General features: G+C 36.7%; 1 protein-coding gene across 28 annotated transcripts in view; it reads left to right on the top strand.

The window, feature by feature from the left end:
* The window catches only part of Inpp4b (inositol polyphosphate-4-phosphatase type II B), a 1082298-nt gene that overhangs the window by 1015803 nt on the left and 41264 nt on the right, over positions 1-25231 (top strand). For all 28 annotated transcript variants that reach the window (XM_087193385.1, XM_087193387.1, XM_021247702.2 and 25 more), the window contains 2 exons: positions 11932-12044; positions 15454-15608. In XM_087193385.1, coding sequence (XP_087049511.1) covers positions 11932-12044; positions 15454-15608 — 268 coding nt within the window. The remainder of the gene's footprint in view (positions 1-11931; positions 12045-15453; positions 15609-25231) is intronic.

Here is a 25231-nt window from a genome sequence, read left to right as displayed (position 1 = left end):
CACTACTTTTTCTTCTAAAATGATTCTAGCCAAGCTTTGATTCATATAACTTCATTGAAATCGTTTTTGTTGGGATTTGTACACTGTTAAACCCAATGTTCAGCTCATTGTCCTCATCTACCTTGATCTAGTAATAGGTTTGATATGGTTATTTATTCCCTCTCTCTTCACTTGCCTTCCAGACCACCCCATTTGATATGATTGCTGATATCATCTGGCTGATCCTTTGCAATCTCAGTTACAGATTCCTCATTCTCTTCCTGACCTCCGAATGCTGCAGTGTCCCAGGTTTCAGTGCATGGACTTCTCTGCTGTCTTGTTGAACACAGGCTTATTGCTTTAAATCCAACTATTGATTACTGACCTCTGTGTCTTCATGTCTGGTCTATCTGTCTTCCTTTACTCATGCATCCTGCTTGGTTCCTGATATGTGCTTTTAAAATTGCTCTTGCTACAATCTTCCTTGTCTACATTTAGATCAATTCCAACTTTTATTTGTGTTAGGGAAAAAGTGGAGTTATCCTTAACTCTTTTTTTTTTTTTTTTTTTTTTTTTCAGTATGGGGATCGAACTCCAGTCCTTGCGCTTGCAAGGCAGGCAGTGCCATCACAGAGCTAAATCCCCAGCCCCAGTTATCCTTAACTCTTTCTGTAGCCCTCCTGTTTTCTTTTTTCGCAGTAAAATCCTGGATTCTCAAAGACACTTATAATGCCTCATGAAGTTTGTCCTGTTAATCTTTAAATTCTCTCTTGCTTCTCTCTCATTCACTGGCTCCACTTGGCCTCCTGGTGTGTCTGAGAGATTTTGAAATAGCTGTTTCCTCTCCCTTGAACGCTTCCAGTTCTGCCCAAATGTGCTTCCTCAGTAAAGCCCTTCTTGACCATCCTCTTTTAAACTGCCATCTTCTGTTTCTCTCTTTCATTTTTTCCATAGCATCTATCATCATCTACTTATTACCATGTTTGACAGTTTCTCCTCAGCCAGAATATGAACTCCAGGAGGATGAGAATCCTTGGTATTTGTTGACTTTATACATGAAATTCCAAAACATTGTTAGACACACAATTTCTGCTGCCCCAGTAGTGACTGCATAAATGAGTGGGATTAATTAGGTCATTTAGTTGTTTTGTTTTGTTTTGTTTTGTTTTTGTACCAGGGCTCATGAATGCTAGGCAACAGCTCTATCACTGAGCTATATCCTCAGCCCTCATTAGATATTTTAAAGAATCAGAAAACAGAATAGGATTGAATCTTGGAAATAATCCAACCCATAGTGTTTTAAGGAATGCTATCCCTGTTAGTAATTCTTGAATGACAAAAGAATTCTATAGTCAAATTACTTTAGAATTCCCATCATTATATTGAAATTTCTGAGGTCTAAAGCACTGTTAAAAAACCGATTCTTTAAAGAGTCAAAAACCAAATATCACAGATTTGTAGATCTTGTGATCTCTGTCACAACTCATCTCATCTGCTGCTGTGATATAAAATAAGTCATAGTCAATATGCATACCATGGACATGGCTGAGTTCCAGTAATACTGCATTTACAGATAAAGAGAACTGATTGGACTTAGCCCGCCTGTCATCATTTGCCAAACCTAGTCTATAGTTTCTAAACCTTTTTAATTTTTTTAAAATAGGATTTTTTGCATTAAGTGACCACGAACAATTATATAGAACTCACACTAGTAGTTTGCTAAATAATTGCTCTTCAGGGCATAATTTAAAAAATACTGATCTATTCCAGTCCTATCATTTGTAAGAAGGGACTTGGGATCCAACATAGATTTTGTTACAATAAACTTCATTTCTGTCTTTGAGACAGCTTCTAGTTGAAAATTTTTTTTCACTCTTACACCATTGTTATGCCACTGTTGTCTAGAAGTTTCTGACCTGAATCTAAAATTATAGATTTTCAAATATTTGAATATTTTTAGCACTGCTTTTATTTTCTGTTTTAATTTTAGATATTCATAGCCATGAATTTATTTTAATGCATTGCTAAAGAAACTCTGATGCCCATAACTCTTTAAGTTTTTTAATACTCTCTTAATATTTGCAAAACTAAGTGACATTTTTAACCATTATCTCTTAAAGCACTTCTGTCATTTTGAAAGGAAAAATGATACAAAAATATTAAATCTTAATTTTCTCTATTGAAACATGAAGCACAAGCAACATTGCAGTCAGCAAAGATAGACACAAATACACACATACAAATGACCACCTGATTGACCAACTAGGTATTTATCTCTACAACTTTTATGCTATTTGGTGGTTGTCATATTTTAGATCCATCAAATGTTTTGTAGTGTAGTCGAGACGGTAAGTGCACTGCAGACTTTGCTTTCTGCACTCAGTCCTTACATTTACTTAACTCTTTCCCTTTCACTGAGGCTCCACATTCGTTAGGGTGTCTAAGTCTGTCATCCCAGATTTCACCACGTATCAAGGACAAGCTGACCTCCCAGTACCAGTCTTGTAAGCCAGCACATAATGGCATGAGATCAAAAGACATAAATTTACTTGAAAGCTCACTTAGGTGAGTCACTTGATGTTTTGAATGCCCAGATTTCACTGTCAGCCAAATGAGAATAATTAATACATATATACCTTATACTTCAAAGTACATTCTACCATTATCTCACCAGGGAAAGAAAGTTAATATTTCCACTGTCAATTTATGTGGCAAAATGAAGTCACTCTATACTTATGGATGTTAGTGAGATAGATAAGATAATGATTAGAGCATACTTTGAGTAATATTTCTCTTGTATGCAAAGAAACCAACCTATTGATCTGGTTAAATTTGATTGTAAAGTCCTTTATACAATTTAAACCAGTTTGCATTTCTATTCATTATCCTCTTTCCTTTCCTATTTTGTCTGTACTCCTTCAAATTTATATCAACTTTACTGTTTTTTTTCATGTAATAACTAAATTCCATGAGACATTTTCAAAAATACCTTTTTTTTCTTTTTAGAACACCCCTATTGATAAGCTTTTGAAAAACATCACCATGAAATCTTTGGTCTCACTGTGAGGGATAAGGTGGATACTAACATGTTTAGGATTCATCATTCCTTTTGGAAATAAGTATCTAATCTGACCTGCTTAATTCCAGGACATCTTACGATTCAATTTCATCATAATGTCATATCTAATACATAGACCAACCAATTAAAATGTATTGCAACCTTTAAACTTCAAAGAGGAAACAACTCATTATTTCACCTTAACAACTTAGTAAGCATCTTTTCTCAACCTTAGTTCACTCAATTATTTGACATACCAGTCTTAAATATTCACTATTTACTGTTCCACTCTCCTCAAAACCATAACCACAAAGGCCTTTATTTTTCAGTTCATCTTTACTTCCATCATTGTTTCTCTTTTCTTACAAAACTGCATCACAAAACTCCAGAACACTGGAACTGTCTTTGGAAGCCAGTTAAAGGGCAGAATTGAAGTTATCTCTATGTGATAGATCAAAACAGCAATCTAAGATCACTGATGAATTCATCCATTGTGTTGCCCTTAGTGAACTGTAAATATATGAGTGCCCCGTATTACCAAATCAGAGGCAACTTCAAGTGAAAAAAATGGAACCATGATAATGGGACAAAATGTAGGTTTTACCTCTATCATTTTCCCTTTGGAGCCTTCCAAAGCAGCTTCAAGCCCATAATTTTCCTTCTCCATTTTACCTCATTTTTGCCTTTTCTAATACCCCAGGAGTTGTCTTATTCTATACAGTAATAAATATTGGAGATATCATTCTCATTTGCCTCCAGAATCCTGAAGAGATAAACCAGAAACCATGAGTATTAGAATGTTCAGAGGCTTCTTGCCCATCTCCTCTGTCCCTGCCTATCATTCTCACAGCTGGAGATTCAGTTCCTTCCATGTTGTCAGAAGACAGGGGCATGGAAGAAGTTAAGTCCTTCCCTTCTTCAGAAGGCCTTATTGGACATCTTGGCTGCCCCTTGACCTTGGTATATTTTACCAGCAGTCTGGCTCTCATGCAGGGTGGGAAGATAAGGATCAAAATCATATCCAAAGCTGCATTATTTCTTTACTGGAACTTTGAGAAATGTACCCTTCCTCTAATTTTTAGACTTTTGTGTACCCTCAGCAGGCCTTTCTTTCCTAGTGCTGTCACTGGGAGATAATGCAAAGACTTAGAACTTGGCCCAAGAGAAAAGATGACAGTCACCCAGGCCCCTTTGCTGCCAGAACTAAGGTCACTTTGAAACAGCCCAAAATAGTAATCTGAAAAATTCAACCTGCTTTCCAAAAAGACTGAATTGAGTGTTCATGTAAAGCTTTTCCTTACCCTCAGCTCCGCTCTCTCATAGGTACATCAAACTGTAGCAAGCGACTTGTGAAGACCATGATTTAGGGGCTGCACAGCTATTTAACTAGAAATCATTCTATCTCCCCTCAAATAAGGCCTAACCAGAAAATCACCAGCCCTGGAAACTAGAGATCAGAAGTGCCAGCCCCAGTCAGCCTGTCCTTGCCTTATCTGCCATCTGATCTCTAGTTTCCAGGGCTGGTGATTTTCTGGTTAGGTCTTATTTGGGAGAGAAAATGGCCTTTCCCTGCACTTTGACATTACTTTAAAATATGTGGAGATTTTGAAATTGAATTATGAGTGATTTCTTTAAAAATAAGTAAAAAGATTACTATGTTATCATTTTCTTCATATTTATCACACGTCTTGACTTCCCATGTGTAATACTGAGTAAGGAAAGTTCAAAGAATTTTAAGCACAGTGCTTTGAATATGTTTTAACCATTAATTTTTAAAGTTTGTTTCACCTGTTGCTATCAGGGATAAACCTTGAAATTCATTTAAGAAGAAATGCTGAAAGTAGATAGTTCAAAAATTCTCAGTGCTGATCAGATTGGAGTTTTGCTATTTGATTTATTATATTGTCTCCTTTATAAATTTCAAATTGGAAATATAAATCAAATAAAATTGGTTTCAGTGAAGCTTTGTCCTTTTATATTTTTTAAGATTTTACAGCCTCCAAAGACCATAATTTAGAATTTTGAAACACCATGAAGGTTTTTTACCTAATTATTTTGGTCTGGAGGTTAGTGCCAATAATTAACTATTAATGTTTCAGAGTTAACTAAAGAAAAGATTTGGTATCACAGAAAATCATGATAACCATAGTGGACTATGAAAACATTGCCCTCATATGTTAATGTTTTTATACATAGAAGTATAGGCCCTTCTAAGTTGTTTTTGTTGTGGATGTTCTCGTTATATATTGCCAGGTAACAAAGTATTCCAAGTTTACTGGAATAAAATCAGAATCATTTTACTTATCCTCAGATTCTGTGGGTTAAAGGAGTCAAAAGAGAAAGTAGGGGTGGGTTTTCTCTGTTGTTTATGATATCTGTGACCTCAGGTATAAAGAAAAGGGTCTGGGACTACTGTACTGGGAGCCAAGTCAGTGGGGGGACTGGAGTCATTTGCTTGTTTCTCTACACCTGGGCCTGCTTGCCTCAGAGGAGGGCTTTAGCTGTGGCCTCTGACCAGAGCACGTAAACAGGATCCTCCAAAAGTAGCCTGACCTTCTTCCAGTATAGCAGATGAGTTCGTATGGAGGCTATATCAAAAGGAAGAATACAAACAGCAAAGTCCAAGAAAATACTCGAGCAGGAGCTACACATCCACATGTGACCTCACCTCAGAAGTTACACAGCATTGTTTCTTCTATACTCTATTAGTCAAGACAGTTTCAAGCTAACTCACCTTCAAGGTGAGGGGACTTGGACTCCAACTCTCTGTAGAAGGAGTGCCAAAGAATGGAGGAATCATGTTTTAAAACAGTCATTGTAGAAGGGATTGATTCACTGCTCTCTGAAATAATCTTTTCTGTCCTTTCCTCACTCTTAACTCAAGAGTACACACTTGCAATATGGTTAGTCAATGTTAAAAATCCATACCTAATAATTTAATTACCTTAGAATGCTTTGGGTTGCAAGTGACAGCAACTCTCACTTGAACTGGTTTGAATAATAAATAAAGTTGATGAATTAACATAACTGAAACTTCCAGCAGTTAAGGAGGTTTGAAAAGACGGTTGGTTCTCTGGCTCAGGAGCATAAATGTGAAACTTTTCCCTCTATTTCATCACTGTGCTATTCTTAGGGTGTGGACCATATTCTATATCCAGTCCCATCATGTCTAAATGATGGCAGTACTGAGCAGTCTCCTTATTCAACCAGAGAGATAAGGAGCTTCCTGAGTGTCCCTCAGCTGGAGCAGATAGAGCACTTACATACTCTTAAAACAATTGCCAATAGGGCCTGGGATTTAGCTCAGTGGTTCCGCCGCCTGCCTCGCAAGCGGAAGGACCCGAGTTCGATCGCCGGTACCAAAACAAAACAAACAAACAAAAAAAAAACAATTGCCAATGTCAGGGTTAAGACTGGATTTGCATAGATCATGCCCATCCCTGAACTAGTCTCAATTTCAAGCTTATACCTATTAATTCCAGACTGAGGGTGTGATTCACTCCATGTAAATGTTGTGTCTGCTACTCAGTAGGAAATGAATGGGTTGGATACTAGGAAGGTAGCCATGATTTCCTTTTCACTTTGAAACACTTTCTGGCCCCATAAAGTCATTTGACCACAGGGAGTAAAGCTTCAGCAGTGACATCAATGTCACAGCCCAAGCAGTGGAGAAGTGTTGGTCCCATTTCTGCCTACTCATTAGCACCCTGCTTTTGATGCAAATCAGTGTCACACTTAGAATTCTTAGTGTTGAAGAAATATCTTTTGACAAAACGCAGAAAAATTAAGTACAAAAAAGTGACTCTCAACTTGGCTACAGCTGGGTGGGGAGTGGTAGAACAATCATGGGGCTTGTGAGTGCTTGCTGAGTGGTGAAACCCAGACCACATGCATGTGAAGAGAGTGTGTCCTACCTGGGAAGATCCTGCATTTTGCCTGAGGGTGTTCGCTTCCTGTCTGAGGCTATAAACTCATTCTTTTTTTTTTTTTTTCATTAAGTTTATTGGTACATTTTAGGTATACGATACAGTTACATTCATCACTGGGAACTTGTACCTTTACATGATGTATCTTGGTTCTTATTTTTTCTTCATTCCCCTGCCCTCCCTTCAACCCCTCCACCCCTCCCTCTTTACAAAGACTTTGTTTCCATTTTTTCCTTTTCTCATATTTTTTCTTTTCCCTTCTTTCCTTTCCCTTTCCCCTCCCATTTCCCCTACCCCTTTAGACCTTTTCTACCTATTTCACATTACCAATTATACATTTTGATCCTTATTTACACTTTCAGTTTCTCACACCAGAGAAACAGTTTGGTATTTACACATGTGTGTCCTATTTATTTCACTTAAGGGCATGGCCTCAATGTACATCCATTTAGCTATAAATGTCTCTAGTTTCTCATTCTTTATGGTGAGTAACACTCCTTTTTATAAAAAAAAGAACCATATCCTCTTCTTCCAGTCTCCAGTTGATGGGTAACTGGACTGTTTCCAAGCTTTAGCTATTACCAACTGTGCCACTGTCACCATGGGTGTGCATATATTGCTGTGATATGATTCTTTTACTTCTTTTGAGAAGATAATCAGCAGAGGAATAGCTAGGTCAAATAGGACCTCTATAAACTCATTCTTAAGAGCAACACCTCCCTATTTTTCAGAATTGACACAAAATTTAATAATGTAACCTCTTCTGCAATGACTTTATTAATTGTTTTATACTACATGTCCATGAAGCATGACAGGACTACTGTCCTCAGTTTGCAGTTGAGGAAATAGGGAGAAAGGGTTAAGCAACTTGGCCAAGCACACACATCAAAGCAGGGTAGAGTTGGCCTTAGAAATTATGTTCCCAGAATATTGGCTTAGTGTATTCTTTTAGAAGAATTATGAAAGTTTCAAACAAAAAATAACAAGTCATAAATAACAAACATTTGAGAATCTATTTCCCAGCCTCAGAATTTTTGTAAGAAATAAATATTTACAGATACAGAAAAGCTCTAGCTTCCTACTCCATGCCTGCCCTCCTCTGAAAAAATTAACGTCTTCTACTTGATGTTTAAAAATATGATGATTTTGTACATCAACTATATTATTACTATTATCTTATAGGAAATTTTCTACTGTAATTTTTACTTTTTTTCAACATGTTTTTTGTGATATACCTATGTTGATGTGTGTGACCTGTGATTATTCATTTTACCTATTACAATATATTACATTAAATGAATATAGCAGTTTGTCCATTTCCTTTATGAACATTTATATGTGATTTTTTTGCTACTCAATATATACAAAAATGCAATGAACCTTCCTATAGTTTTCACCTCTTGTGGCTTTCTTGCACTCTGAAAAAAAACAAAAGAATACACTTACAGAATTTTGTATGGAGATTCAATTGCAGTAAATTCAGTGTTGGAGTAATGCAGAAATGAGTGTCAAAAAATAGAGCCTATTAGCCATATGTACATTTGAGAAGATATGATGAAAATCTAAAACCATACCCTACTCTATATATGCCTTGATTTTCAATTGACCCATCAACTATATCTATCATTGCATCTTTCCGCCATTGTGTCCAGCATTACATGTTGGAGTCTTAGACCAACTGGCCATGCTGCCTCAGGAGTTGATCATTACATTTGAAAAACTCACCTACTTTCAAGTCAGTCATTACTAATTATGCTCCTTTCATGAGCCAGATTTGGATTTCTGTGGTTTACAGGATTTTTGCCAGGTTGAAAAAAATTGGCAACAACCAAAACGTTGGGTTGACAGCCATGTGTTCTGAGTAAAACAAGCTTTGTCATTATAGAAATAGAAACAGTATACTGAAAATTTGAAGAATATTAAAATGACTTCCTTCTAAGAAATATGTCACGGAGAGGGAAAGAAATGTCTAAGACATCACATGCGTCTTTAGTGAAGCACTGTCTGTGTGATGAGAGTGAACCAAGGATGGCCATTTATTTGATTCATTTTTAGTAGCCTGATAGTCTGTCTTCAGATAGCTTTATTAAAGAATTTGCCTGTCAAAATGGAATTAAGTTATTCTGATAAATATTTTGCTGTGTTCTGGAGTCCCAGTGTTCAGAAGAAGTCAGTCTGTTTTGTTAATAGTAGCTGTCTGTAGTGTCACCAACTAATTGTGAAAACAGCAACATGGATTTGGAAGAAATTAGTGATGTAGGGGTTGGGAGAGTTAGCCTCAGACTTGCCTCTTCCTCTCACCATGAGCTATATGGGAAAAGAAGCCTTAAACATTGGATTTGTTTCGCTTTATTATAACAAAATAATGACCTGAGATAATCACCTTATTTTTCAGTTCACACTCTTGGACTTTCCGGTCCCTGATCAGTTGACCCTGTCGTTTTGTGCCTGTGGTGAGGCAGCAGGGGTGGGGTGGAGGATACATGGTGGAAAAAACCATTACTTGGCTGCTTGGAGGCAAAAGAGAGAGAGGAGAGGTCAGGGTCTCATCATTCTCTTTGAGGCCTGTAGTTTAGGTCTCTGATGTCCACACAAAGTCTTTGCTGCTATTTTCCCCTGGGTTCTAATGTTTGCAGAAGCCACAGTGCATTGCCTTTGCCACTCACCCTTACACACCCAGCTATTCTGGAATTGCCCACCTCTCCCCTGGAGCCTGACATCTTCACCTATGTCATAGCCACAACACAATTTCCTGCATTTAACAGTGGCTTAAATATCTGCCCACCTTACTAGTCTAAAGATATTTTGAAGGTCTTTATGTCATAGGAAATTAAGGGTTTTCTTTACTCATGCACATATTATGTTCTCTATTGCTCTTACAAGGATTTTATATTTTAAGCTACACATCCATTTTAAGTGATATAAAAAGACAAGTAAAATTTACATTAAATCCCAAAACCTAGCAGTGACCTAATCCAAATGTCTTACTCTGTCTATTTACACTTACAGAAAGAGGTCACACAGGAATAGGTGAACACACACAGACACACACATGGCACACACACTCACACAATGTTGCATGAGTAAATTAATTCAGTAACCTGACCAATTTCCCCTTTCAACAATGTCAAAGACTCTTTCTATGCCAATGATATGCTTGTACATAATTTTAATGGCTCCTTATAATTCTAATTTATGGGTTACTCTAGGTTTGTTTTGGTTACCATCTATCAAGATTAAACGAAGTATTTGTGGACCTGACTTCTTTATTCCTCACCTGCCATGAGTATAAATTTAAAAGTGCTATTATTGTCCTTACCTTCTTTGATTAGCTGCAGAATTCTGGGCTGGCTGTATAACTCATAAAAGCCTACTTTCCTTTGTCTTTGGGCTATGTCCTGTTAAAATTCCTGTGTATCAGAGTCACTTACTTCAGAGAAGTGATGATTTTAAGTGAGACTTTCTATTTCTTATGAGAAGCATCTGTTACATAGTTAAGATTTGACCTTTGAAAGACATACTTTTTTGGAACTAATATAGTAGAATCATGCATAAATTTTACATGAATATTTTGAATCCCATCTCCCTAACAAAGGCTTTATGCTTCAGTTATACATGACTTTCCTCTATTCTGTACTGGAGAAATCCAAGATGATCTATGATTGCTTTCAATGAACATTTCCACTTTACCAACCACTTCTACAAAAGATATACACTGCTAGTACAGTTCTCTCTATTCTACGTAGCTGATATCAAAAACTATTCAAATATGTTCACTAATGAATTGTGATACAGATTCAGAAAATACAAGGTCTCCTTGGTATTGAAACAAATTTGTGGCTTTTTGTGTGTGACTTGAATCAAAATTATATAACCTATTCCTTCAATGTACCTGGATAAACTATATATGGTCGTGATTCTCATGTGCCTTGTACTTTGTTTTTAACCTCAGTCAAATCTCTCAGAAATTCTTCTACCTCTTTATGAATTCAAATGTACCTTTTTGTACAATAAATTACTAATCCAGCACTCTTCTCAAAAGCCTTTCTTTTTATATCACTGTGTTTCTAATCTTGAAACCCACCTTACCAAGTCTTAGGGAGATGTGTGTCATAACTGCACAGAGTCTAAGTTTTTAGTATAAAATGTATGCCATTTATTATGCATTGTTTAGTTATTTGTATGTAGGGATCTGGACAACCAGTGCTGTTTCCTAGTTCCTACCTGATTATATCATTAGCTATTGCCTCCCGTGGTTTCTTTCTTTCTGTCATACTTGTGTTCCTTTATAGCAGTGGTTCTCATCCAGGATGAATTTGTTTTTTATCAAAGAACATTTGAAAATGTACAGGTATATATTTTCATTGCCACAGTGGAGGGGATGCTTTTCTCCCGTAAGTGGTAGAGCATGACTATGCTGCTCAACATCCTATAATGGACACTCTCCTGCCTCCCCAGCAAAATACTATGTCATTTAAAATCAGTGATGCCAGGGTTAAGGAAACTTGCTGCGTGGAAACTGACTTTGTGTTTTGAAATTGAACTTTCCGATTTCTCTTGGCCCTGAGATGTTCAATTTAATATGTTCTTTTGATTTAAACTAGCTACTTGGTGGCAAAAAGAAAAAGGTTATGTCCCATGACATCTCTGTCTTATGCTGAAGTAAAAGTGAGACAGCAGCCATCATCTTCACTAAAAATGTTTTCTTCATAAAAAATATTTTATGATCAATTGACATTGATATAGAAGAAGAAATAGAACATAGGATATAGATCAAGGAATGAGGTAAACTGCTGCATATTTCCAAATAAAGAATAAAACTGGAAGGGTTGATACTATCCTAGATACTCTCTACTCCAAATGTGTTGTTTTGAAAGTTGCATTTGCAAATATATTGAAGAAAGCTCCATGGGTAGCCTAATGCTAACACTGTTCATTTTTTTTCCTCCTTCCTACCCCCACCTTCAGACATTTCACGTTTTCAAGAACAAAATGATTTAAAAGGATTACTAGAAAATCTTCACCAAAATATCCAAGCCAAAAAAAGAAAGAACGTAGAAATCATGTGGCTGGCCGCAACGGTGAGCACTCATGTCAAATCTCATTTTCTATCACAGCGTGTACTATCGGTTATCTACTAGGAAGTGTCCAGCCTCTACACTTGGGTTATTGATGTCACCCCCATTACCCAGGGGATGAGGCATTGTCACTCTTGTTGGTAGTCCTAACAGTAGGCGAGAGCACACAGAAGAGAAAGAGACACTCAGCAAGAAAGAATCCTGCTCCTTGATTACTGTTACCTACCTGGGATTATTTATCAGTCTGAGGTTAAGATGAAAGGTCTGTGATTTTCTTGGCACTGCAGGTCTCCCTATCAGGTTTCTGTGTCAACCAGAATTCTGATCTGCAGCTCTAGAGACACATGGTTTCCACAGAATGTGGTTTTCAGATCTCTGACTCACACCTTCAGTGAGGCTCCTGGACATATTGTTGAGTTAATGAGCTTGTAAATGTGTTTGTTAATTTGGATATTGGCATAGAATTTATTACTGATGGATTGATCTTGGGGTAATGAGCTGTATTTTGAATGGTTCTCTCTCACTTAAAGGAACCCTTAGGGTGGAAGATCTGTCTCTTTTCCCACTGTGGATTTCTGTAGAGAGGGAGAGAATCATTTTTTAAGCTATTTCTGACAACTGTGAGGCATAACTTATGAAATTTATGAATTTTATTAAAACTTCAGACCCAAAGATCTTCAGGAAAGCATCCTTTCATTGGGGAAGGCACACTGGAGAGATCTATGATGTATGCCATATGTGTGGTTTTTGTGGTGTTACTTTTATAATTTGGACTTCAAGTTAACGAAGCTCCTAGTATAGTCTTATTTTTTCTCTATCAGTAGCATCTAAAACAGACTTTTCTTGACTGGCAGTGGCTCAATTATAATCCAATATTACTTATTCTCCTCTGGGAAAAAGGAAAAAAAATATTTTACCATGAGATTATTTTAAATAATTTAGCATGAGCAAGGCAAACAAAAGCTGCTTTAGTTTCCCTGCTGCCTTCATGGAGTCCTGAGGAAAAGGATCAAATGTAAGACTGTGAAGCGCTATGTTCAGGCAGTTCATTTACACTGGTCCCAGTTAGCACCATCATGCCTTATGCCGCTTGTAAGAGTTCTTCCCCATTGTGGCTGTTTTTTTGTGTCCTCAAAGATTACTATGGTTGGTAATTCTCACATGGTAGATCATAAGTTATTTTTTCTTTCTTTTTTTTTTTTTTTTGGTACTGGGGATCAAACTCGGGTCCTTGTGCTTGCGCAGCAGGCAGTGAAACCACTGAGCTAAATCCCCGGCCCCTATAAGTTATTTTTCTATTTTACTAATGAAAGGATAACATTAAGGTAGTTTGATCATTTGCTAAGGCCTTCTAACAACTTGGAAATACGTGTGTAACTATGTACATATTGTGAAGTTATGTAAATAATTAAGGATTCACACAAGCTAACACTAATATATATTTTCTATTAGATTTGTTTTTGCATTTGGCTGAATATAAAATTTCCCATAAATCCCATATATTTCTAAAATATTTTTTGAATGTATATACTAATCATATATGACTTCTACACAACTTAAAATGGAATAAGATTATCAATTATTATCAGTTATCTATTTCTGTAGGCTAATATCTCAGTTTCAAAATTTGTAAGCAAAGGAACTAAACAATACTCTCAAAATGAAGAAATATACAAATTTGTCTTGACATTTTTCAACAAGTTTTTATTTGTCTTTTTTCCTCTTTTCTTTAAATCTTATTTAATGAAATATTGCTAGTGTTAGTATTTTACATTCAAATTGAAACATATAAAGCTATTTGGTTTTATCTTAATTTAATTTAAATGATGCAAATGAGAATATAAAGAAGCCAGAATCAAATATGCTAAGTCAAACTTGTACAGTCCTAGAGTTGTAGAAATACAGGACTCAAGACCACCCCCCCAATTGTCTATTCTGATGAAATTGCTCCCACCTTCACTTTTCTTTAAATTTGGAACACTAAATATCCTAAGTAGGAAAGGTACATAGAACGATAAGAATATATTTTAGAGCACATGAATTCTTTTTTATAATCATATCTCAAAAAGCAGACTTTAAGGTCTATTTTATCACTGTGGATGTAGTCAAGGTTTTAAGTATGTGAATTACTGTATATTTGAAAGGATTAGGATTTTCTAAATGAAAAAAAGATTATGTAGTGAAACAGTACCCACATATTTCTATAGTCGTTTTTATTGGGATTAGAAAATACTGAAAGTTTAAATTAATAGGGGCATATAAATCCTAGTGTAAGTATCATACTCACAATTAAAATATGGTAAAAACCCTTGATAAAAACTATATCATCTTTTGAAAGCAGGCAACTTTTAAAGCCTCCTTGATGGCTGATAATAAAGTAGTTGTATCACATTTAATTTACTTTAAATGCACATTGTTTAGCATTGTGGACGCTGCAGGTGGTTGTAGTATCTCATATCAGAAACCTATTCTAGGCTAGAAGGAAAAGGAATGGAATGATTGACCTACTAACCATGAGGCAATAAGACAAGAGAATATTGCTTCTCTGACTTAAAATTTAATTTAATTTAAGAGTCTTCTCTGACTTAAATTGGAATAACAAAGAAAGAATTGTGTAGAAGGAAGCTGAACATAACAGAATTTAAAAACTTGGTCTTTGATTATAGCTATACCATACTTATACTCTGATTCTGCTCTGTCATATGCAAGTTACTTAAACTATCTGAACCTCAGGTCCCTCATCTACATAACAGAAATAATTATACCTTCCTGTAGGGTTCATGTGAACTTTGTTAGAAGAGCGAATCTGCATAAAATTTCATAGTGCTGTGCCTGGCACACGATAGATGTATAAAGAATGGTGGCCATTTATAGTACTCTCATATTGTCAAATAATTTTCTCATCTTATACCATGTCCACGCTTAAAATATTATAACATGAAGCCAAGTCTACAACAGATTTCTCAAAAGTAAAATGTCATCACATGAGCTAGTTAAGAGTCAGCGTGTCTAATCCAGACAATATAGGGCTTTCCCTTTTCTTCATGAAGTTATTGCTCCTACCAGTAAGCTGTGATTGTCGTCATCACTACAGTGATCTACTACAAGGATCATTCTCTCCCTGGAGCACCACTGACATTTTTGCAGGCTGTTTCCCATCTCCTGTGAATTCAACAATTCCATACCTCACATACAAAGTGCTAAATAAATTAAGTCTGTCTGGCTTTTGGAAGGAAATGGTGAACTTTGTTACATTTTACAGTGCAGCTAGAACCAATTGACTTTCATGAATGAATCTAAACCCAAAGTCGTAGTTGGCGTGCTTACACTGGAAGTATTTAGATGAAGCTGATGCATGAGTAATGAGTAATTCACACGTAAACAATAAACTATTTTCCTCTCTGTCTCACAGATTTGTCGCAAACTAAATGGTATTCGTTTCACCTGCTGTAAAAGTGCCAAAGACAGGACGTCCATGTCAGTGACGCTGGAGCAGTGCTCAATCTTAAGGGACGAGCACCAGCTGCACAAGGACTTCTTCATCCGAGCGCTGGACTGTATGAGAAGGTATCCCACTACCTTAAGGTCTCTTTTATGTCGAGGTCATTTTGAGATTTTTTTTTTTTTAAATCTTACTGGAGGACTAAATATTTAGTACCTTCACTGAATTTCCATGGTTTATAGCTCATGGCATGAGAGATAAAATAACTTTTAGTATTTCCCCTGCTCATTTTAGGTAATAAAAGGGAACATGGCCACGCATGCACTTAATAATGTACATGGAAGGCATATTTCATTAGCTTACTCATTAGCTCACTAGCTAAAGTTAAAAGGCTCTGAACATTTCATATATAACACTTGGTGTGCATATTTTCTTGACATATAAGTGATTATGAGAATGTGAAAAATCAAGCTAAGTCAATATCCAAACAAAGCCTTTCCAAATTACAGCTAATGTCCTCTTCCTGTGACCTGCATAGTCTCTAAGTGGGTAACTTCCTTCCTAACATTATTTTCTCATTACTCATCGTAAAGATAAAGTAGCACTGATACTTTAAAATGGAGAATTAATATTGTTATAGCCGTCATTTAAGATGGTGTGCCCCAAGTCATATGTCTTGATTCATTTCCACGGTAATTAAATCTCAGGACTACACTGTAATGGAAAGGGAAAAGTGCCTTCTTCACAATGTCTATCAGCAAGGACACATGTTAATTTAAAAGTTAAGTGAATTGTCTCTTTGCTGCGAAGAGTAGCTCAGAAGCACACCAGGAAGTGTGAAGCAGGCAGGCTCTGGAGAAGACTGTACAGTGTGTGCCTATAGGGGCTGCTGCTCATCCAGCATGGTGCTAGCTTCCCCTTTTCTTTCCAGGGCAGCGGGCTTTCAGCAGAGACCTTGATACTTGCCTGTGCTTGTTCTATGCCTGCATGTTTCTCCAATAATGAGCAGTGTCTGAAGTCCTCTATTTTACACCATTTCATGTCTCTTGGCGTTTTCATTGTGCAGTGGAGTTCTGTCGTAATTTTTTTGATAAGTGAATAAGGACATTTTAGAGGGCTGGCATGAACATCTCAGCCATATTAAGCACATTTGGTTGGCAGAAAAAAAAATTCAAAAATCATCTCTCAGCACTAATAGGAACAATTCTGAATCTAAGTACAAAATCTAAAGTGCAGAAAAAGAATACAAATAGAAAGGAACAAAGGTGCTGGGGAGGATATGAAGAGCATACAATACTGTAGGCTAGGGTGATCACAGAACTAAAATAATTTAACTCACAAATTACCTGAAGGGTGCGGTTGTTCCCTGTTTATTTAAACTGCAGAAGCTCCCTTTAAATTAGAAGGTAGTCCTCCAAACAAGTAAATACAAGATGTATCTGTCAGGCACATGTTAAGCCACAAAATCACGTATTTTGGTATTGGATAAAGTCATTCAGAAATAGCATTGTGTATTCAACACGTTTGCTCACAACATATCATTTATGGGTGTTTGTCTTGGAACTGTTAAAAAGTGAGCCATTGGAAATTTAATCTAAAAACACTAATGCCTTCTGCATTCCCACTAGTCTGGTAATACTTTTTTCTTCTTTTTTTGATAAATTTCAAATTTGTCAAATTTATCCTTCTGTTTTGTATAAAGTTTACGTGAGAGTGTGCAGGTTTGTCTCTGGGTATGTGTGTATGTATTTCAAGAAAATTAGATGATTTTTAAAAAATAAGTGCCTTCATGTCCCTTTGCCTGACAATAGAAACTTATAAGTTCATATACTGGGGCAGCATAGCAACATAGGTAAGAATGAGGAATTCTCAGCCAGGAGAGCTCAGTTTGTCATGTTAGCCATGAAGAAATTAAGCATTTATTGCATCTTTGTCCCTTAGACAAGTTAGTCACCTTGGTGCCTCAGTTCCCTCACCTATAAAACAATCATGACAATAGTAGTCACTTCCTAGGAGTGTCTTTAGGGTTACCTGAATTGATGTATATATAATGATTACAACAATCTTACGTAGTACGTTAATAGTTGATGAATAAAAAATACCAGGTTTCATAAAGTTAGCATTCTAATCTTCCAATTATGATAAAATCTAGGTGATTCATGACTTTTATATTCTTATGTTTGTGAATATATTGTGACATAGGTTTGATTTCAAAACCATATATTAAAGGGTTCTGGCAACTCTTGTAAGTACAGTTTCAAATGTAATGTTTTACCTATTTAAATAGCACTTTTAAAATATGTATGTGTTTACAAATGCTGTGCTATTTATGGGAAGATTGCATTCATTCAAGTAAACTGGATTGGTTTCATATGAACATTTGTAATGTTAGTGTGTATTATTGAATGCCCTACAAATAATTGCGGAATCTGAGCTCAAGGAGTCACCTTAAAATTTTTACCTTATAAATAATGAAACTGAGCCCTAGAGTGTTTGGGTGCAGATCACATAGCATGTGCACAGTGGCATATTCTTCCAGTTATGCTTTAATGTTATTTAATACTAAACGGAATGAATTAGTATCGCTCGAAAATATTTGGTAATGTGTTTAACTATTTCAAACTTATCAGTTAAAATAGAGGTCGTATGTTTTTAAAAAGCATGTACTTGTAGAAATTCAACACTGTTTGCAAAATCAGAGGGGTCGTCTGGAAGCCTGAGGCTTCAAGAGCACACTCTACCTCTATGAGTGGAATGCAAGCTCTTATTTCAACCTTCTTCATCACTGTCACGATTGTACCCGACATCAAGGTGTCTCACTCAGAGTAAGGTTACACAGGGGTTGCAGAGACTAAGAAAAGTCCACAGAGGAGTGCTTTCTTCTCCTTTCTGCTTTCAGAACTACATTATAACTTTCTCATTTTTAAAAAATTGTGTTTTTAATCATGTCCTGCATGTACAGTTTTGTTCCTCCTTTTATGTTCAAGCCTGGTTTCCTAGTGCCATCCTTCTGTCAGAGGAGCCTGTACCCAGTCAGTGATGGGATACTTACTGTTCTCAAGTGACTACCAAAATGGTTTCCAGCCTTTGCTGATGTCTGTGGATGAGTTGGAATCATACTCAGGGTCAGCAGTATTCAAGCCTGCCCTGCCTTTTACTGTATTTCCAAGTGCTTTCAGGTGGCCCACGCCACCCAGTGATGTGTGGGAGTTTAGTGGCTCTCAGCTTTCCATGATTTCCCTTTTGAATTTCATGCTACCCACTGTTCTGGAGAACAGGCAAGTTGAAACTGTTTCCCCAGGCTAGATGCAGAATTGGCTGTCTGCATTATTTGTCACCCAGGCTGCTAATGCTTCTGACAGTGCTCAGGAGTGGCCTTTTCCACTTTCCACTTCAAATTAGGTCAGGTCCCCAGGGCAGGGAAATTGCTGCTTTCCAGCATCAGCCCCACCCCATGGAGCTGGACTGAGTAGAGCTGGGAGCCAGCAGCAGTGGGAGAGATCCCTCAGGCGCTGCCTGCTCTGGCCCCTCTTGAAGCAGTGTTTTGTGAATAAAAACATCTCCAGTTGTTGCTTGACTGGTTAACTACCAGGTGATTTGGGACAGTGCTTTCCAGGTTTAGTTTTGTCAGGGTTTGCCAAGGTTTGCCTTCCTGCTCACTCACCATCTGGGAAGTCCTGCCATCCAACGAGTGGGCTTCAAGTGCAGGTCAGAACCACTTCTCCTTCTGAAGATTGTTTAAACTGCTCATGTTTAGCTTCCTCATGAATTGTAATTGAGAAGATCTGAATTGGATCCAAGCATCCAAAATTTTAAAGGCTTTCCATATAACCCTGGATTTTAAAAATTAGTGCTATAAAGGTGATTTTTTTAAAAAATTATTTTTAATTTACTCCAGTTTTTCATCTTACTCCACACCAATTGCACTTTATTTTATCTTTGAATTGTTCCATTTGCTTTGTAGGCTGTTTTCTCTGGATTTTAAAAAAATTCCCCAAAGTTATCATATTATTGCTATTCCCTGATTTTAGTTTATCCTTATCTATATTAAATGTTTTCTATTGTATTGTGGAAATCTCTGTAACAGTTTCAAGTTACTTATGGTTGTGGATGTAAAGTGATAACCAAAGCTTCATCTGATTGCTTATTGAGAAATCCCCTCCCCATGGTGAGCTCCATTGGTGTGGGCATTCATTTTCCTCTGTTCCCTGCTTTACCCCCAGGACCTACAACAGTTCCTCCTCCTGATACAGGCTCTCCATCCATATTCAACAAATGAAAGATAATTCAATAAATAACATAGGATTTCTAAAAATTTCAGGTCCCCTATATTGGGCAGTTTTGTGAATACATAGGCACTTGGAATGAAGCATATGAAATTATCATTCAATTTTTACATACTTATAAACAGAAGTTCCAGAAAATGAAAGGAAAACTTTTAGAGAAGTTATGACTCAGACTCAAAAACCAATAGGCAACAAACAAACAACTTTAAATCATAGTCAAAATCTACCACACTTTATATAGGTTTCAAACATTTCTGAGTCTCCTTTTTCTTAAATATCCAGAACAGACAGTACCCAAATTATTACGATTCCACTTATAATTTTTTGAATTTACAGTGGTTCAAAAACATGTTCAGTAGAAATTTTACTTTGTTGTTTTTTCTTTTTTGGTAAATGGGGGGTTTAACTGTTTCCTGTTTTTACCTTGAACTCTTAGACTCAAGAGATTGTTTACCTCAGCCTCCTTAGTAGCTTGGTAGAGGTTGAATTTTTGTCTTTTTCCAGGATAACAATATGTGACATGATACTCTCCAGCAATGGTGGGCAGCAGTGATGAATCTCAGCCCCAGGCAGCTGTGATGCCATGAGGGCAGCAAAGTCAGGGTGCTGTGTGACAAAGTTACGATGTTCAGTAGAGTATGTTTTAGATGCATTTTTGACTCATCATATTTTTATCTTATATTGGGCCTGTTGGGACTTAACTCCATCATAAATTGAGGAGCATTTGGACTATTTTTAGCTGCACATACCTAGCGTACCCTCTAGTTATGATTGTTTAATTGAAATGGCAGGAGAGCTCCTTGATATTATAGAGTTAACAAGGTGCATGGGTGGATCATAGTATGCCAGGGCTTTTGGTGATTGCCTATATTTAAGACAAAAACAGTGATTCTCAACATTCATTGACCATTAGAAGCATAGAAAATAGGAAAGAAAGAAAGAAGAGAAGGAGAGAGTCAGGGTGGGGTGGGAGGGAGGGAAGGAGGAAGAGAGGAAGGAAGGAAGGAAGGAAGAAAGAAAGAAAGAAAGAAAGAAGGAAAGAAAGAAAGAAGAAAGAAAGAAAGAAAGAAAGAAAGAAAGAAAGAAAGAAAGAAAGAAAGAAAGAAAGAAAGAAAGAAAGAAAGAAAGAAAGAAAGAGAGAAAGAGAAAGAAAGAGAAAGAAAGAAAGTCATCATGGGTTAGGCTCTGGGATAAAGTCAGAGTTGAGAACCACTTGACTAAACTCAGCCTTATTTAAACCAATTTTAATTTAAATTAGTAATTGGTATTAATGGCTTTAAAATACTAGAAGCCTGATGTAGCTCTCCTTTCTTTGAGTCTTGAAACATATAGGGCCAGACTTTTCCTTGATTATCTGCAGCAGAAGTTTACAAATTGTGCATAAATAATTAGCAAGATTTGGGGTTTTGTCATTTTCTTTAAAAAGGCAGAATACAGCATCAGCACAAATTTTCAATTAGAGAATCTCTTTTGAATACTAAGGGGCATGGTTTCCCAACACTTGCAGTAAACATTTTTAGTAGGTGTCGCCATAATTTTATTTGATTATTAGATTATAAGAATTGGCCTTTAAAGAAAGAAAACAATTATTGTGGCAGGATTTTTTTCAAATGTTATATTTGTCCAAAAATAATTTTATTGGGAAATGTCATTGGCACAAAAAAGTAATTTTAAAAAATGCATTGCAGGGGCTGGGGATTTAGCTCAATGGTTCCGGCACCTCCCTCACAAGTGCAAGGTCCTGAGTTCAATCTTTGGTACCAAAAAAAAAAAAATGCATTGCAAATGCAATTTATTTCTTTGAACAGGAACTCTGACATTGTGTATGTTTACCATGTAGCAATGCAACCCCACATTACTTATTTGTCTCTTATTTGCCTGCTGCTACATTATTCTATCAATCTGTCCTTTTTTTTGATACCGGGGATCAAACTCAGGTCCTTGCACTTGCGCAGCAGGCACCAAAACCACTGAGCTAAATCCCCAGCCCTATCGATCTGTCTTTTGATGATAGCTCTATAAAATTAAGACAGTTCCTATGTCATTACAGTAAGATGGCTCAGAGTTAGTTTCAATGTCAAACTTATTATCACCTTTAAGATAAAGGGCTCTCATTATCATTTTTTAGGGTAAATATTTGTTTCATAAGAGGGACCAATGACTCAACAGCCTGTTGGATTTTACCTTGTTGAATGTCACATGTGCAGCATTTGCATCTGAATTTATGTATGAGAGGAGCATAATTTATGAAATGTTTCTCTTTATAAACAAGTAACCTTTAATCAATTGATGTCAGTTGTATTGTATTTGTAATGACTTATCCCCTTCTGGGGTTCACTTTTTGAGTAATTTAGTCCATTTGTTGTTAAAATATGAAAATCCCATCTTTCCTCCCTTCCTTGGTCATGTTTTCTTTTCAGTATATTTTTCTTTTCTTTAGTTGATGGTACTTTCAGAAGAGTTGATATTTTTTCATATTATCTTCTTTAAATATTAAAGAGAATTATAAGCTTTGCAGACATATATATTTAAAGTTTGCAGCTGTGTATTGACTTTTTAAAAGGACAAATGGACATAATCAGGGACAGTTTTCCAATTGTTTCTGTTACCTCTTCCCTTGAGAATTTCAGTAGAGTGCTGCCATATTGCTCCAGACTGTATTTCTCATAAATAACAGCAATAATTCTGGGTGGATTCATATTCATCCTAGTTAATAATTACTGAAAACTGGTCCCAGTTAGAATGTTTTTGCATCTCCTAAAATTAGGCAAAAAATACTGTGAAGAACAAACTTCCCTGGAAATCATGTTGAAGCAAGTTTTTTTTTTTACAAGATATCTGCAGAAGAACCAGTAAAAGATTTCTTTTACTAGAGAAATCAAAGAATGACCTCTGAAGAAATTTTAACTTCTTGGAAAAATGCATATTTTAACTTTAGGGAATTCTCTTCCTATATTTGTATGTGACAAGATGCATTATCATATTACTCTTTTAGAAGAAAGACAGCTGTTTTAAGGTTTTCTTCTTGTCTCTATTTGTTTCATATACATAGTATTTGTTTTCTAGTCCTAGTGTCTTGAGACCTGTGGGCATGGACCTCACCATCAGCAGCACCTAGGGGATCCACTGTAATCAGTTCCTGAAAGTACTAAGGATCTAGACGTATTTGTATAAGGGTTAACCTTTTAATAGAAATTAATTTAAAGAAATTAAATCATATATATGAATCTAATTGAAACAAATAAATTTAACTTCTGCTACGTACACAGGTTTTTAAATTCAAGAATCTTAAGTCCTCTTTCTAACACTAATTTTTTATGTACTTTTAGAGAAGTTAATTAATCCCTAGGCCTCAGTTTCCTGTCTGAAAAGTAATGATAGTACACACCATCTTTCCTGCGGGTGTTGTGTTAAATGAGATTATTTGTTTAACATCTCGCCACCCAGTCCCAGGCTCTGCTTGATCAATATTACCAGTGTCCCCAACATCTCCCCCCTCCCTACTCTGCTTATTTTTCCTTATCCCATGTTTTTCTAAAAGTATACTGTAATATTCCTCAAGTTGGGGGATTTCTTTCCTTCTCAGAATAAAAATTCCAGTATTTTACTACTTGACTTCTAAAGGGCATAAACTATTTTTCAGTGCCTGTGGACTAGAAGGCTTGGCAATCTTACTAGAGTCCAACTGACAACATCAAGGAATCTAGGCAATGCTGAGCACCCTGTTTCCTGGACAATCAGTCCTAATAAGAAAATAAACAGCTGTAATGAATAGCTTGTCACTACCATGGTGATGGCTACTGTCACGCAGATTATACATCACTATTCTCTTGCTCAGTGGCTGCTCTGTAATGACAGATAAGGCAAGGATAGGTTGACTGGAGCTGGCATTTTTCATTTTTATCTCTGGCTAGGTCTCATTTTCAGAGAAAGAAGACATGAAGTAGGAATTAGTGCTCTTCTGGGTTCTCAGAGAGCATTGTCTCAGCACCCTGACAACGAAGATTGTTCAATTCTTGAACGTCCAGACTTTATTGACTTGTTAGGCTGTCCTAATAATATATCCAGAGTCCTGCTCCAAGAAGAACACTGGAATATAGACATTTAGCAGAAACATGTCATTGTCATTTTCATAAGTCAAAAGTAAACATCTTTCAAGTATCTGCTATGATAGAATACCATGCTATATTAGTCAGTTTTCTGTCTCTGCAATAAAATATCTGACAAAATCATCTTATAAAGAAGAAAGATCTATTTTGATTCATGGTGTCAGAGGTTTCAGTCTCTAGTTAATGACTCCATTGTTTTGGGGCTTGTTAGCAAAGTAGCACATCATGCTGGGAACATGTGGCACAGAAGGCTTCTCACCTCATGAAAAAAGGAAGCAAAGAGAGACAGAAGTGGGGAAGTGTCTAAATATTCCCATCAAGGGCATGCTCCTAATGACCTAACTTCCTTTTCTGGGTGGCATGTTCTAAAGATTCCATCACCTTCCAATAGCACCACAGGTGAATAAGCTTTTAACACATGGGCCTTTGCCAAACACTCCAAACCCAGTTATAGTATCTTGCTCCTCACCCTTGAAGGCTCAAGTCCATCTCATACTACAAAATGCACTTACTCAGTTCTCCAAGATGCCCAAATGCTTACAGCATAGCTCTGAAGCTCAAGTCTGATCTCCTTTGAGACTCAAGGCAAACTCTTAACTGTGAACTCTTATAAAAATCAAAAAGAAAGTTATACACTTCCAAGATACTGTGGTACAAGGTAAATATTTCCATTCCAAAAGGAAGGAAAAGGAAAATAATAAAGAGAAATGAGGCCAAAGCAAGACCAAAACTCAGCATGGCAGCTAGTAAATCTTGCCACTCTATACTTTGCATGCAGTGCACATCATGTCATTATGTGAGCTTTGAAAGGCTTGGGGAGCCCCACCCATTTGGCCTTTCAGCTCATGTGATTACACTCTGGTCTGGCTCTGTTTACTGCCTGCAGCTTCCCTTGGCACATAGTCCTTGTCCCTGACATTTCTCATTTCCTAGATCTCTATAGCAGCTTTGGTTTCACTCTCACATCTTTGTGCATCCCCATATCAGCAACTGCTTTCAGTAACTGTGCCTGGTCTGCCAGATTTTCCTTTGAAATCTCAGTGGACACATTATAACCCCATAACCCTTCCATTCTGCATGCCTGCAGAATTAACATCGCATAAGCAATGCCAAGACCTGACATACTCTAAAGTTCTCTAGAGCCATGGTCACTATGGTCTCTGAGTGCCTTCATGGCTGAATATGGGAAATTAATCCTGGAGAAACAATTATACAGGACACTGTATATAAGCAGGTGACCCAGGGTGTTCTTAAAAGAAAATCTTTGAGAACTTATATGTACAGTATTTGACTCAGCTATGGGTCAGGTCTTGCTGATTCCTGAGATTTCTCTCAAGGTATTTTTCTTACTGT

The sequence above is a fragment of the Heterocephalus glaber genome, unplaced genomic scaffold, assembly GCF_053883595.1.
Source record: "Heterocephalus glaber isolate CG9 unplaced genomic scaffold, H.glaber_assembly_v1.0 deba00001587, whole genome shotgun sequence".
NCBI classification, from domain to species: Eukaryota; Metazoa; Chordata; class Mammalia; order Rodentia; family Bathyergidae; genus Heterocephalus; species Heterocephalus glaber.
This window is presented reverse-complemented; position numbering and strand designations above follow the sequence as displayed.